A 14,709-nucleotide genomic window follows, 5' to 3' on the forward strand; every position below is an offset into this window, starting at 1 on the left:
GAGCCGGCTCCTGGGGTACCTCCTGGCTGAGGGGTGCAATGGGAGAAGCAGAACAGTGGGACCCTGACGGGTTCCTTTCTGCAGGCTTGAGCCTTGCCCCCCTTACCGGCGATGTTTTCCACAGCGGGTTTTATTGCCAATTTCTTGAGCAGGCAGACTCTGAGGTAGACAAGCAGAGCTCTCTCCATTGAAGAAATGGCGTGATTGGTGGGGCTTTATGAGGAGCAGTGGACTCCTTTATGGGGGGGCACCTCCCACCCCCGAGGGAGCTCCAGGAGGCTGCTGGGACAGCCACGGAGAGATAAAGTGACCTGACAAAGCAGAGTCCAGCACAAGACCCGAGGAGTAGTTTCAAAAGAAGGAGCGACGCAGACTAGGGTGCTTGGTCTCCCCAGGGCCAGTGCAGGGGGTGTGCGCAGTGCCAGGGCTGGCTTAGCTGGCTTGCCCACTCCTTGGTGGTGGCCAGTGCAGGGGCCGGGCTGGAGGACTGGCTTAGCTGGCTTGCCCACTGCTGTTGTGGCCAGTGCAGGGGGTGTGTGCAGTGCCAGGGCTGGCTTGCCCACTCCTTGGTGGTGGCCAGTGCAGGGGCCGTGCGCAGCACCGTTATTTTTTGCTCTGGACACCCAGCGTTTTGCTCCTGGCTCTTCAGACGTGGCCTTGGGGTTTTTCGGTCTTTATGTCATTTAGTCCAGAGCTTGCCCAAACTGCACATGCGCACAGTTATTTTTTAGTCCCGTATAGTTCCTCTGTGTTTTGTTGCGCAAGGAGAGGTGCGCCCAGGGACAAGTTTTGCAGCAAACGGTCCCAGGTCCCAGCCTGTCTCAGGAGGAGGCTTGGTTCCTTCCAAGGGAAGTTTAAGAGCAAATGGAAAAAGAAAAAAGAGCAAATGGAGGCTCAACGATTGATTTGCAACAAAGCCCCTCAGGGTCCCACTGGGCAATAGGAGAAATGGGGCTGTGGAAACAGAAGGGTGCGGCTCTGGGACAGAGCGTGGAGGCAGGCAGACAGAGTCAAGAATCCTAAACCACATCAGCTCTGACCCTTGGGAGTTGTCTCACAATCATTAAATCTTTGAGGTCAACTTGATCAAGAGGACATTCCAGAATTCTTTGTTGCCAATCAAAGAGTCCTGATACTTCCTGATACATTTTTTCCTCTACCTAAACTAGGTGTCTCAGCGATGGAAGCCAGTTGTAAAGAATTTCGCCAGTTTAGTCCATTTCAGTACATTTTCCCATCATCATTGTCTCTTCACAAGCACATGAAATGATGTCAGGTCCTCACTCGGAGGGGTATTCCCTGGTCTTCCAGCCTTGTACAGCTGGGGTATAGTTTGAGAATGTTATATAAGGGAAACCAAAACTGTAACCTGTATAACCCATCACTCATGTTTCTCTTTCACCCTTGCACTGGGGAAGGGCAGTGAGACTGCTGTCTTAAGAAGGACTACGCTATCATTCCGGGAATCCCTTGCAATTCAGAAAATGTAGGCAAAAGGAAGCCATTTCTGTTCCTTAAGAAAAAAAAGGTGGGGGAGCAAGAGAAAAGATTTAAAAATAGACAGAAGAATTCAATAGACTTTTCAAAGAAGACATAGAGATGGCTGATGGTCACATGAAAAGATGCTGATCACCGATCCCCAGGAAAATGCCAATCAAAGCCATGGTGAAATGTCACCTCACACCATCCAAAGTGACTGTCAGCAGAAAGACCACAAATAACCGGTGTTGGCGAGGATGTGGAAAAAGCGCTGTCTCCTCGTCACCCCCATGGGGTGGGACCACTTCTGTCCTGGGGGGAGAGATCGTGCCCTCTGGCTTTCCTGCCCAGATGGATTAGTAGCTGGATGAAGCAACTCCAAGCCTGAAATTTCCTGTCTCTCTTCCTTCCTCCCCACTCTTCTCAAGTATTTACCTTTTCCTGCTGGCCAGCATCTGACCTGTATTACAAATCTTTCTCAACTAAACATTAGTCAAGAGAAATGACACACATATTTAAAGCAAATGAGATGCTTTCATTGGACTCCAAAACCTCTCATTTGTTCAAGAGTGGATTACAGCGTCTGTTCCTAATCATATGGCTAAGATATTAGTTAAACACCTTTGAAATGTTCACAGGTGACTGTATGCAAGTAGCTAGCTTAAATGTGCAATAAGGCAATGCAACTGCTGTGGCATATGGATGGTAAGTCATCCATCCCAAACCCAAAATATATGTAGTGTAGATTTCATACTTATAATCAAGTTAATGTTCCTTTTTGCAGGAAATTATATGTACTTAATATTCATTGATAGCTTCAAAAACGTAAAAACAAAATCCACAAAATAACAAGAGGGTCAGATCGACATTTATCCTCATCCTGTTTAGGGACCTGAAGTTTAGAAAACTCTCCCTGTCAGAGGTAATGACATGAAAATCGTTGAGCCGGGAGATCAGCATCGTTTTGTAGGCAGAGGCAGAAGCTTCCAGTATATAAAGTTTCAAGAGTCTTGTATTTATTTGTCCATGAATACAACCCTAATAAAAGACTGTAAAGTTTAAATGGGTACATAGTTGGAAAATAACTACGCTGCTCGTAAAAACTGGATGGTAGGATCTATGGATGTGATGTCTAACCCTTGGGGGAAAAGGATGAGAAGAGAGGTTAAGAGCGAGAATATAGTCAGTAGGGTCATCCTGAGAGCTAGAATTTACGGGAATTACAAGTCCTGGATGGCTGCCTACAGACAAGAGCCTTCACTCAGCAAATCAAGTCCTTGGTTCTCTGCTCAGCATCCCTGAAGGGCTGAGGGTTTTTCCACTCTGAGCCTTTAAGCTGGGGATCCCAGCGAAGTTCTGTGGGGGATGTGTGCCCCACCCCTGGCCCAGAGCACCACAGCGGGGGTGGGTGCAGCACCAGTGGCTGGGCAAAGCCTGTTCCTTTTCCTCCCATCTGCTTCCCTCTTTACGACACTCAGATCATCTGGGAAATGGCCTCTGAAAGGTGCAGGAGGGAAGCAGGAAGGGGACCTAGGGCTCAATGATAGTAATGTATGAGCCAGAGCAAATGCAGTGGAGCAAGGAGAGAGAGCCATGGGCACGAAATCCCTGAGAAGTTAGGGGAGGTTGGCCCCCGACAGGAGCAAGGACTTTACTCCATCACAGCCAGGCAAGAGTCAGGACATGGGTGCTGACATGAGGGAGTCGCTGCTTTTTGTAGTGGAACGAGCAAAGAGAGCCTGACTCTGCCCCTGCTTTCTCAGCAAAAACCATGAGCTCAAAATTCGGTTATGGGCTTCCCAGGTGGTGCTAGTGGTAAAGAATCCACCTGCCGATGCAGGAGACACAAGAGACTTGGGTTTGATCCCTGGGTTGTGAAGATCCCTCTGGAGTAGGAAATGGCAACCCCCTCTAGTATTCTTGCCTGGAAAATTCCATGGACAGAGGAGCTTCATAGGTACAGTCCGTGGGGCTGCAAAGAGTCAGACACGACTGAGCACACTCCCACAGACAGATTTGTGTGTATGTGTGTGTGTGGGGGGGGGCGGGGGTCAGTGTAAAACAGGACCGTGGGCCGTAGGAGCATTAGAGGAGAGAAGGTATGAAATCTCTTTTTCCATACTGAGAGGAGGGGCCTGTTTAGCAGATGCATCATGTTGGTTGGGCAGGACTGGGGCTCGTGGGAGACCTAGGGTCATGAAGTTTTACATGAGACCAGGAACCATTGTTGTAAGGTTTTGCTACGGTTATAACCCGAGTGAGGCTCAGAGATGGGGTCACATGGGTTCACTCAAGGTTGGAGTTTTTGCCCGTTGTTGGGGGGGGTGCTTTGGGGGGACCATCGTTGTAATGATGGACCATGGCCTCTGAGCTGGGTGACGGAGCAGAGGCCCTGATAAGGGTGAAGGATGCTGGGGATGCAGCTGGAACAGAGGCTGGCTTAGAGACTCTGGAGAAGAAGGAGTGGGGTGGAGGAGGGACGGGGAGGATGGGAGGATGTGGTCAGGCTTGGTCACTGTTGACCTTTGGAGGTGCTGCATTTCTGAGTGGCTATGATGAGCTGGTGAAAAAGATCGCTCTGAATCATCCCATTGCCCCACATGTCTCATCAGTAACGGTGTCCATTCATTTCTGTCTCCCAAACATCTTGGTTTTATCTACTTCTGTCCAGCTTCAGGGCCACCACCCTGGTGCACAGCCCCACCATCCCATCTATACCGTGACCACATAGCCTGTAGGGGGGCCTCTTGGTCCCGAAGCCCAGTCTTCCCATTCCACCCGCTCCTGGCAGCCGGAGCATTCTTCTAAAGCGCAGATCCAATTAGGTCTCCTCCCCAGCTTGACAGCATTTGTGAACCTCAGATTCAAGGGTGGGATATGCATACCCTGCCCCATGGGGAACCCCTGGGCCCTCCCAAGTGAATCCTTGTGGTCACCAGACTGAGCCTCCTTCGGGTCCTCAGATGACCACGTGCTTCTTCCCTGTCCCCTCGGGGCTTGTGCTGCTGTGCCCCTCCTCACAGTCAAGGCCAAGTCCTGCTAGGGGCTGCTCCCATCCCCACCCTAACCTTGGAATTGCCCTTTTCCCCCCTGTGTTTATCCTTTGTGGAGTTTCTTTATGGCTGTGTCCCCAGAAACTCACGCAATTCCCGGAAGAGAGTGGGCCTTCATTGATTCTTGGATGAATTCATAAATGAAGTGTTGGCTGCTGCAGAGATCATTCTCGAAAATGCTTTCCGGAGGTGTCCAGTCTCTGGCAGAACAAGGTGCTTTATAGCAGGTTTTCCTCTCCTCATGGGGCTTCCTTATAAAGGCCACTGCTGGCTGCTGTTCACCAGGTGCCTCAGTAGAATACCGTAGATATTACATCAGTGACTAATGGAATTTATTTATAAAAACGCCACTTATGATATGATGACACTATGTCTAATATGACATCTGCCTTCTTGAAAACAACTTCAGGGTATTATTAAAATAAAATCAAAGTGTAAGAAAAATAGGACAAGGTGCAGAAGTGTGTAAGAATGTATGTCAGTGAAAAAAATTGAGAGCATACTTCATTATTAATCAGGCTTCCCTTGTGGTTCAGACAGTAAGAATCTGCCTGCAGTGTGGAAGATCCGTGCTCGATTCCCAGGTCAGGAAGATCCCCTGGCGAAGGGAATGTTTACCCGCTACAGTATACTTGCCTGAAAAATTCCATGGACAGAGGAGCCTGGCAGGCTTGGTTGATGGGGTTGCAAAGAATCAGACATGACTGAGCAACTAACACTTTAGCTTCATTTCACCTTTCAGTTCAGTTCAGTCTCTCAGTCGTGTCTGACTCTGTGCGACCCCATGAACTGCAGCATGCCAGGCCTCCCTGTCCATCAACAACTCCTGGAGTTTACCCAAACTCATGTCCATTGAGTCAGTGATGCCATCTAACCATCTCATCCTCCGTTGTCCCCTTCTCCACCTGCCTTCAATCTTTCCCAGCATCAGGGTCTTTTCAAATGAGTCAGCTCTTCGCATCAGGTGGCCAAAGTATTGGAGTTTCAGCTTCAACATCAGTCCTTCCAATGAACACCCAGGACTGATCTCCTTTGGGATGGACTGGTTGGATCTCCCTGCAGTCCAAGGGACTCTCAAGAGTCTTCTCCAACACCACAATTTAAAAGCATCAATTCTTCAGCACTCAGCTTTCTTTATAGTCCAACTCTCACATCCATACATGACCACTGGAAAAACCATAGCCTTGACTAGACTGACCATTGTTGGCAAAGTAAGTCTCTGCTTTTTAATATGTTGTCTAGGTTGGTCATAACTTTCCTTCCGAGGAATAAGCATCTTTTAATTTCATGGCTGCAATCACCATCTGCAGTGATTTTGGAGCCCCCAAAATTAAAGTAAACCACTGTTTCCCCATCTATTTGCCATGAAGTGATGGGACCAGATGCCTTGATCTTAGTTTTCTGAATATTGAGCTTTAAGCCAACTTTTTCACTCTCCTCTTTCACTTTCATCAAGAGGCTGTTTTGTTCCTCTTCACTTTCTGCCAAAGGGTGGTGTCATCTGCATATCTGAGGTTATTGATATTTCTCCCAGCAATCTTAATTCCAGCTTGTGCTTCATCCAGTCCAGTGTTTCTCATGATGTACTCTGCATATAAGTTAAATAAGCAGGGCGACAATATACAGCCTTGACGTATTCTTTTTCCTATTTGGAACCAGTCTGTTGTTCCATATCCAGTTCTAACTGTTGCTTCCTGACCTGCATACAGGTTTCTCAAGAGGCAGGTCAAGTGGTCTGGTATTCCCATCTCTTGAAGAATTTTCCACAGTTTATTGTGATCCATACAGTCAAAGGCTTTGGCATAGTCAATAAAGGAGAAGTAGATGTTTTTTCTGGAACTCTCTTGCTTTTTTGATGATCCAGTGGATGTTGGAAATTTGATCTCTGGTTCCTCTGCCTTTCCTAAATCCATCTTGAACATCTGGAAGTTCATGTTTCATGTATTGCTGAAGCCTGGCTTAGAGAATTTTAAGCATTACTTTACTAGCGTGTGAGATGAGTGCAATTGTGCGGTAGTTTGAGCATTCTTTACCATTGCCTTTCTTTGGGATTGGAATGAAAACTGACCTTTTCCAGTCCTGTGGCCACTGCTGAGTTTTCCAAATTTGCTGACATATTGAGTGCAGCACTTTCACAGTATTTAGGATTTGAAACAGCTCAACTGGAATTCCATCACCTTCACTAGCTTTGTTCATAGTGATGCTTCCTAAGGCCTAGTTGACTTCACATTCCAGGGTGTCTGGCTGTAGGGGAGAGATCACACCATCGTGATTATCTGGGTCATGAGGATCTTTTTTTACAGTTCTTCTTATTATTTAAATGAACATGTAATATTAAGTAACATGCCTCAAATACTGCCTTTGATAGCTCCTTTCTAAAAGAAAGTACTATTCCATTGAACCTAAGATTTTATCCATTAGAAGATACACCACTATTTTATGCATCACCAAAAACATACTGTCCCCCGACAGTGATGCCATGCTTGTGAAATGTATGTCCACCCACGGACTCCACGTCCGTGGAGAGAGAGCGAGCAGAGAACTTATCTCTAAACAGTAGTTCTCCATGGAGGTGGTTTGGTTCCCCTACCCAAGAGACATTTGATAGTGTCTAGAGACATTTTCCGTTGCCCCAGCTCGGGGGGCAGGGGGGAGTTCTCCCAGTCTCTACTGAACAGAGGCTGTTCTCACCTCCTCCAACACATAGCAACCAACCTCCAAAAACCATCAGCTACAAACATCAACAGCGCCAACACCGAGAAATGATGCTCTGAAGCAAGGAGCCTTGCTTGCACTTTTTATGTCCCACCAGCACCTTCTGGATTGTCTTTGCCTTTTATTTCCATAGAACCTCGGTCTCCAACACTGGGCCTGTTCTGAACGCCCAAGTGAAAACTCTAACAGAGCATTTTAGGAGCAACCAGGCACCGGAGAGATGATTTATTTCAATAAATTAACCTAAGCTCTGCCTAAGCCTTTATTTCCCCTACTCTGGTATAAAACCAGAAAATGCACTCAGCCACTTTCTGCATTTTAATTATACTTTCAGAGGATAGAGCAGTTGTATGAATTAAGAAGCCGTTAAGATGAAATTGATTTTTCCATAGATGCTGAAGGATGCAGGGCTTAATATGTGTTATAATTAGGGACAATGGAATCAATTGTAGAATTATTTTTAAGACGCCAAAACCCTAAATTATCTGAGCTGATGACCTTTTCCAGCTTGTCACTTATTCCTTTAAAATCATTTTAATACATTTCCAAGTCCTGCTTTCAGCAAGGAGCCAAATGCAGTAACGATCAAGGTGGTACTTGGGGGACATTTCTTGGGGTCATAACTGGAAGGAAGCACTGGAAATTAGAAAAGAAAGGGCTCCTGTTGATCTTTTCTGTCCAAAATACACAATGTGCTTGAACTTCTGAAACATGGTTCTGAATGCATGTCTCAACTTCAGGTTTGACCAACGAGAAGAAAAAGTCAAAAAGTACGTGTCCCTTCTCCCTCTGGTGTTCACACTGATGCCATGAGGAAATATGTGAAAAGGGCTTGGGTGACTCAAAGATGTTGCGTCGTGACAAATAAGAGGATAAACTTTCAATGAAAAGTCTATTAAATTCCAAGGCTGAGTGGAGCACTAACCTGCCCTTTCGGTGTTGACAATGGGTCTCTGCAGGTTCCAGTTGAGCCAGAAATGCCTCTCATTGGACGTCACTTGACCAGCACAGTTACCAAAGGAGGTGGTGGTCCCAAGCAAAGCCCTGTGAACCAGTGTCTGGCAGAATTTTCTAGATACCCCTGACTCCAGTCTCATCCCCCTGTCCCATGATACCCCCAGATTCCACCCCAGATTTTCAGGCATCCAGGCTTCCCTGGGGGCCCAGCTGGTAAAGAAGCCAGCTTCAAGGCAGGAGTCCTGGGTTCGATCCCTGGGTTGGGAAAATCCCCTGGAGAAGGCAAAGGCTACCCACTCCAGTATTCTGGTCTGAAAAATTCCAAGGACTGTATAGTCCATGGGGTCACGAAGAATTGGACACAACTGAGCGACACTCAGTGCTCAAATTTCTGTCTTCTCCCCACCATCGAATCCTAGTTTAAAGAAAAACCTTGCATCAGACACTCACAGCATCGGGTAGACTGCAGAGACGAGTCTCCTTTCACTTGTCTCCAGAGTAAAGAGCTAATGGTGTGCTCGGACCTGAGTTAGAGAACTGATCCATGGGCCTCGGCTTTGAGCAAATGCTTGTTTAACCTTCCTTTTGGTGGGAGAGGACTCCGTAATGCCACTGTACCTGAGTCACTCCATCAGGAGGTCCTCTGCCTTACCCTCTTTTCAGGATAAATCTATGGTCTTCTGACAAAGCAGAAGGTGTCTGTACATGGGAGCTGGGGAGAGGAGGTGAGATTGAATTGATTCTCAACATTCCAGAGGATCCTCCTTCGTTAGTACCACCTTCACCCATCTGGCAATAACACGTTCCGTGAATACTCAAGTCTGTTGTGAGTCTGTTACCGAACTCCATTTCAATAGACACCTTTCTCAAGCCTGCTTCAATGATTTCTCCTCACTCAGCAAAATGCTATCTGTATCGTCTTCTCTCCCTTTCTTTCTAGTTTCAAGTTCTTTTCCATTATAAATTACTACAAGATACTGAGTACCCATGTATTTCTTTGTAGTTCTAATTTTTTAAACTGTCGGTAGCAATCCTGCTTCTTTCATCTCTGATGCTAACAATTTAAGTATTTTCTCTTTTTTCTTTTCTTTGGCCAATCTAGCTAACAAAAATCTTTACAAAGCATAAGTTTCTGGTTTCATTGATTTTCTCCATTGCTTTTTAAAATTTTGTCTGGGTTTAAAGAGAGACCAAAAGTAACCATGGGTGTTGAGTCACTTGGTGTCTTAAGTCTCTGTAGAATGTCTCCAAAAGGGCTATCAAAAGTTTTGGATGACATGTCCCAGCTCCCAACTTGGCACTAATTTCCAGATTCTCTTGAGAGTCAGTTCGACTACTTTTCTTTGTGGAAGGTGGAGTGTGACTGTGTGATTGAAAATCACGTGAGAATCATATTGCAGGGCGGTTCCCAAAAGAAAGGGATGAAGCACTGACCAATGGTCATCGAAGATCCCAGACGTAGGACAGCTTTGTCCTCCAAAAGATGCTGATCTTGAGAAGGCAAGGACTTTCCTCCATTGCTTTGTATTGCAAAAATATTGGCTCTGTCTCAGAAGTACTAGTTACCCAAGCAGGAAGCAGCACCTTGCTTGGTGTTTCCCTCCATTGTAAGCCTCAGTAACATCTGCTCACACTTAGTGCTCCTGAATCCATTTATTAATGTAGACACCCATCATTAATGTGGATGCCATTTATTAATGTGGTACACAAGGACAGGAGAGGCTTCCTGAAGAATTTCATGCCCTGGAGAGAAAACAGCAGCCGTGACAGGCAGGCCCTCCCAGAACTCTGGCCCCAGGACTTTGGGGATGCAAAGTTATGGTTTTTCCAGTAGTCATGGATGGATGTAAGAGTTAGACCATAAAGAAGACTGGGTGTTCTTGAAGAATTCATGCTCTGGAGTTGAGGTACTGGAGAAGACTCTTGAGAATCCCTTGGACTGCAAGGGAATCAAACCAGTCAATTCTAAAGGATATCAATGCTGAATATTCATTGGAAGGACTGATGCTGAAGATGCAGCTCCAGTACTTTGGCCACCTGATGTGAAGAGTTGACTCATTGGAAAAGACTTTGATGCTGGGAAAGACTGAAGACAAAAGGAGTAGGGGCTGGCAGAGGATGAGATGGTTACATAGCATCACCAACTCAATGGACTTGAATTTGAGGAAACTCTGGGAGACAGTGAAGGACAGGGGCATCTGGTGTTTTGCAGTCCATGGGGTCACAAAGAGCTGGACATGACTTCGTGACTGAATAACAACAATGGAAATAGAGGAGCGATTGTGCTTTCCCTTTATCTGGAGGATGAGTGGCAAATAGCAGGTGGGAGACATTTGTTTCCCTCCTCTAATCTCGGAAGTCCTGAGAAAGGCCATCTGCTGTGGGAAACTCAATGTATGCACATTGTTTGGGTTGATGTTCTTCATTCCTGTAAAGACTCTTTGTGCATTATTCTTTGAAAATAGACATCTGGATATTCAAGGAAATAATGTCTTCCTTCTTAAGTGTTTAAACTCTGAGTTAAACAAACTTTTGGTTCCTTTTGAGACCTCTGGTCTAGAAGACAGGGCTTTTGAAGGACATTTTTAATGGCAAACTTTAAATAAAGTCAATAGTTAGTAGCTCAATGACAACGCTTATATGTTATTGTCCTTTTCCAACTTAAGAGGAACAAAAGGCCTCAGCCAGAATCAATTAGTCACCTATGATGGGACATGATGACATTTTCACTCTTGAACTTTTCTGGTATAAAAGGATCACTCAAGGAGGATCTGAGAGTAACAGTGAGGAATCTGGGAATAAAATCACCCATCTGCAGAGATCTCAGGAAGTCCAGAATGATTAGGTAAGAGATTGCATTTTTCCACAAAGAAAAATGTTGAATTTGTATATGCTTTTTAATTTATACTTGCCTGAATAAGACTTTTCTGATTTTTTCCCCTACTCTGCAGTTCATTAAAATTCAATCTTATTCTATTTCTGTTGATTTCTACAATGCACATGTTTTGGTGTCATCCAATTTCATCTTCTAAGGTAAGAGTTTTGCCTCTATTTTTGATGCTTGACTAAATAACTAATATTGTAGAGTATGTAAATTCAAAATAATCTCTAGAAACATGTATCAAAAGTTATTTCCTTTATTATTAGAGCTTACAATGAAAGAAATATAAGTAACCATAAAATTAGGTAAAAGGGAAGATTTTTACAATAGTAATACAGGTTATATTAAACTTTGCTTTGAATTATTTAAGAGTTGGCCTTGCATAAGAAAATAATTTCAACATAAAATGTAAGTTACTTTGCTCATGATAAATTGTTTGTTTCACATGCATCAACTCATAATCAAAGTGAGCATTTAACACTCGAAGCTAAAGATACAAAGGATTATTTTTCAAAAGCAGCAAGTTTCTTAATTTTACAAAAATGGTGACTTTTTTCAGATACAGGATATAGATAATATGTCAGTTCTCAATGAAACATAATATAAAATACGAATTCATATGTTTATTGAAGAATATTGATTAAATTCCTAACTGTATTCATTGAACTAATCAAGACATTCAGAAATTGACATTTTCTTTTTTTTGGAATTTTTAATGCTGTTTCTACATGATATTTCAGTTGTGTTCTGTCAATACTTCGTTTAAAATTTTAAAATACATTTTGTCATTGATAGATTTTTATGCTTTAACTCTGCTTCAGTAAAACTTAACATGGCACACAGTAATTACTGAAATCAGTGTAATTTATGAAGCCACTTTTAAGATAATGAGATGCCACATGAATTCTGAACAATAACTATATGTCCCAACATCATGATCTAGCTATTTACATTATGAGTCTTCTCACCGATCTATGCACGTCATTTTTCTATTTCTTGTTTACTTAATCTAGTTTCTTTTTTCCTGGTTTACTCCTATGAGCATTCCACACTAATTTAGCCATTGATTCTATGAGACAGCACATTGATCAAATAGATGAGTAACAATCCACAAATTGGTATATTTTCTCAAATGCCTTCCTAATTACTTTCTATTCTTTCCCTAAAGGTTTGTTCATGACATTTCTGTGAACAAAGGCACTTGTGCATTTTTTTAAATTAAGAATGTTCTTTCCTCTATTGTTCTTATGAGATCGTCTTGTCCATAAATGAAATGTTTCTTCCTTCACTGAATTTTCCATATTTCTATTTTTTCATGTGACAATTTTGTTCTCATTATAACTGTATCACATAGTAATGGTGCCAATTTGACTGTTTAGGGTGAGTGATTATGCAAAGAACATAGAGGCTTTTATAATATTTGTTGTAAACTTCATAAAGTTTATCAAGCAGGCAAACATACCATATTATGCAGCTAATGAGTCTGTCTGACAAGGACTCCCTTCATTGATCAGCAAAGTATCTTTTTAGGGATGTTTACTGATGTTTTGGGTTTCCCAGGTGGCTCAGTGGTAAAGAATCCACCTGCCGATGCAGAAGACACAGTTTTGATCCCTGGGTTGGGAAGATCCCTTGGAGTAGGAGCGTTGGACACAGCCAAATGACTGAGCTCACTCACACACTGATATTTTGGAGTTGTTGTAACTAGGATTATATATATATATATATATATATATTTACAATATAAATGTGGAATTATGAGAATTTCTGGAAAGAACTGGAGTGTTCCCCTTCCTGAAATGACTCATAGGCCCTTGTTGTTGGAAATTTAAAATAGATGGCATTATATCATGCTTAGATCTTCTCTACTAATACAGGGTAAGACATAAGAGTGTAAGAGTTTTTGATTGGTTTTCCCATGACAAATATGACCAATGCCTCTGAAATTCTCTGATTATTTCCAGATCTAAAACTCTTAAATGTCCGTGCATTCCCACAGAGACCAGTAGGAATGGTTTTTTGGGGGGCTCTGATTGCTGGACCCCTCAGGGAGCCTCCACCCCAGTTGGGGGTGGAGAACCTTGGGATGCACTCTGATCCCATCTCAACTTTCAAAGTCACTCCAAATCAAACTTGTTTTCCTGTAACAGGAGAGGAAATATGTGCTTTTGGCACTGTAGAATGTTCTTTATCTGTAATAAAAACATTCAGCCCCCTTTCCTCTTGTAGCTCTAACACAGCTGAAAAACATGGGCTTGGAGTCTGATTCCTCAGTTCAAGTCCTGCTTCACCCATAAGCCATGTAATTAATTTCCTTATTTATGGGAAATTATAAGCAAGGAAATAATAGTATCAACTTCATAAAGCTTTTTGAGGGGTTAAAATCAGGTGATACAAATAAGCACGTAGCACAAAGACTACCCATCATGCCCCTCAGGGCTTTATTTAACTTCTCCATCTACAAAGTATGGGATGGAATTGCGTGTTCTTGATGGCCAACTTGAGCTCTAAGACGTCAGACTTGTTTCTCTCCCAGCTAAGTGCCCCCTATACAATATTCGATCATTCAGGCCTTTGAGCCCCTGGTGGAACTGAGCCACAGTCAAGAGACAAAGATGTCAACTCTCAAGTTCAAAGACATCCTTGTGGAGAGACTTGGAAAGTGACTCAGGACAGGCCTCAGAAGAAAAGTGGCTGCAACTGAAACCTGGAGTTTGGTTATCATGGGTTGTTTTTCTCAGTGAATTTAAAAAAAAATATTCCCAAGACTAATTAGTGCCACTTGAAAGGTTCTTTATAAAGTAAGAGCAACAAGATAACTGTAGGGTGTACGATGCAAATACTGAATAGCTGCAATCACATAAGTAGTACAAAATGTAGAGAAGAGGGCAGACAGCTTCAAACAGTATTTTGTATTTTGATAAAGTCTATATTTAAAAAAGTGTTTTAGCAAAACCCTCTTTGAATATTGGCTATATTGGATTTGTCACCATAAGATTCTGAAGATTGTTACAATTGAGATAAGCTTGGAACTCTAAAGCTGTATTCTCTCCCTCTCTCCCCATCTTAATTGCCAGGTGTCTGGAAAATCTGATTATTTTGTCATTCTGCTGAACAGCTGCCCAACCAGGATGGACAGGAGAGAGGGGCTAGATTTTCTAAAGCCAGTTTTGGAGAAGACACTTTTGAAAAGGTCCTTTCGCAACGGTGTCGGCACAGGGATGAAAAAAACTTCCTTTCGAAGAGCAAAATCATGAATAAGTGTGCAAAGGACTCTGGGAATTAATCTCAGATTTTGTATAGTGTGACTAATGTACTGAAAGTCAGTTATATCTTTATCATTAAGTGTTGGCACACGGTCAGTTCTTAAGTATCTTCTCTCTCCTTACTGGTACAGAGTAAATTAAGTTTTAAAAAATGTAAGCCTGTGTCAAACTTTCACTGTGAGAGAATAAAATATTTATGTGATCAGTTAGCATGTTGCCTGAGTAGGGAGAGACACATTTGCTTTGATCTTGAATTGACCGAAAAGTAGGAGTATTTTTACTATGATGACAATGGTATGATTTTTTTCCCCCCGTGCCTGTAATATAATACTGATTTTTTTTCTTTTCAATATGGTTT

The 14,709-nt window shown here is 43.2% G+C and overlaps 1 protein-coding gene across 1 annotated transcript; it reads left to right on the forward strand.

Moving 5' to 3' along the window:
• The first annotated feature begins 3,838 nt into the window (after positions 1-3,838).
• Positions 3,839-14,342, forward strand: NPS (neuropeptide S). The gene is made up of 3 exons (XM_068961375.1): positions 3,839-4,090; positions 11,154-11,237; positions 14,163-14,342. The coding sequence occupies exons 1-3, from the start codon at positions 3,839-3,841 to the stop codon at positions 14,340-14,342; spliced, it is 516 nt and encodes a 171-aa protein (XP_068817476.1).
• The last annotated feature ends 367 nt before the right edge of the window (positions 14,343-14,709 follow it).

This window comes from Capricornis sumatraensis, chromosome 23, assembly GCF_032405125.1.
Source record: "Capricornis sumatraensis isolate serow.1 chromosome 23, serow.2, whole genome shotgun sequence".
Classification (NCBI taxonomy): Eukaryota; Metazoa; Chordata; class Mammalia; order Artiodactyla; family Bovidae; genus Capricornis; species Capricornis sumatraensis.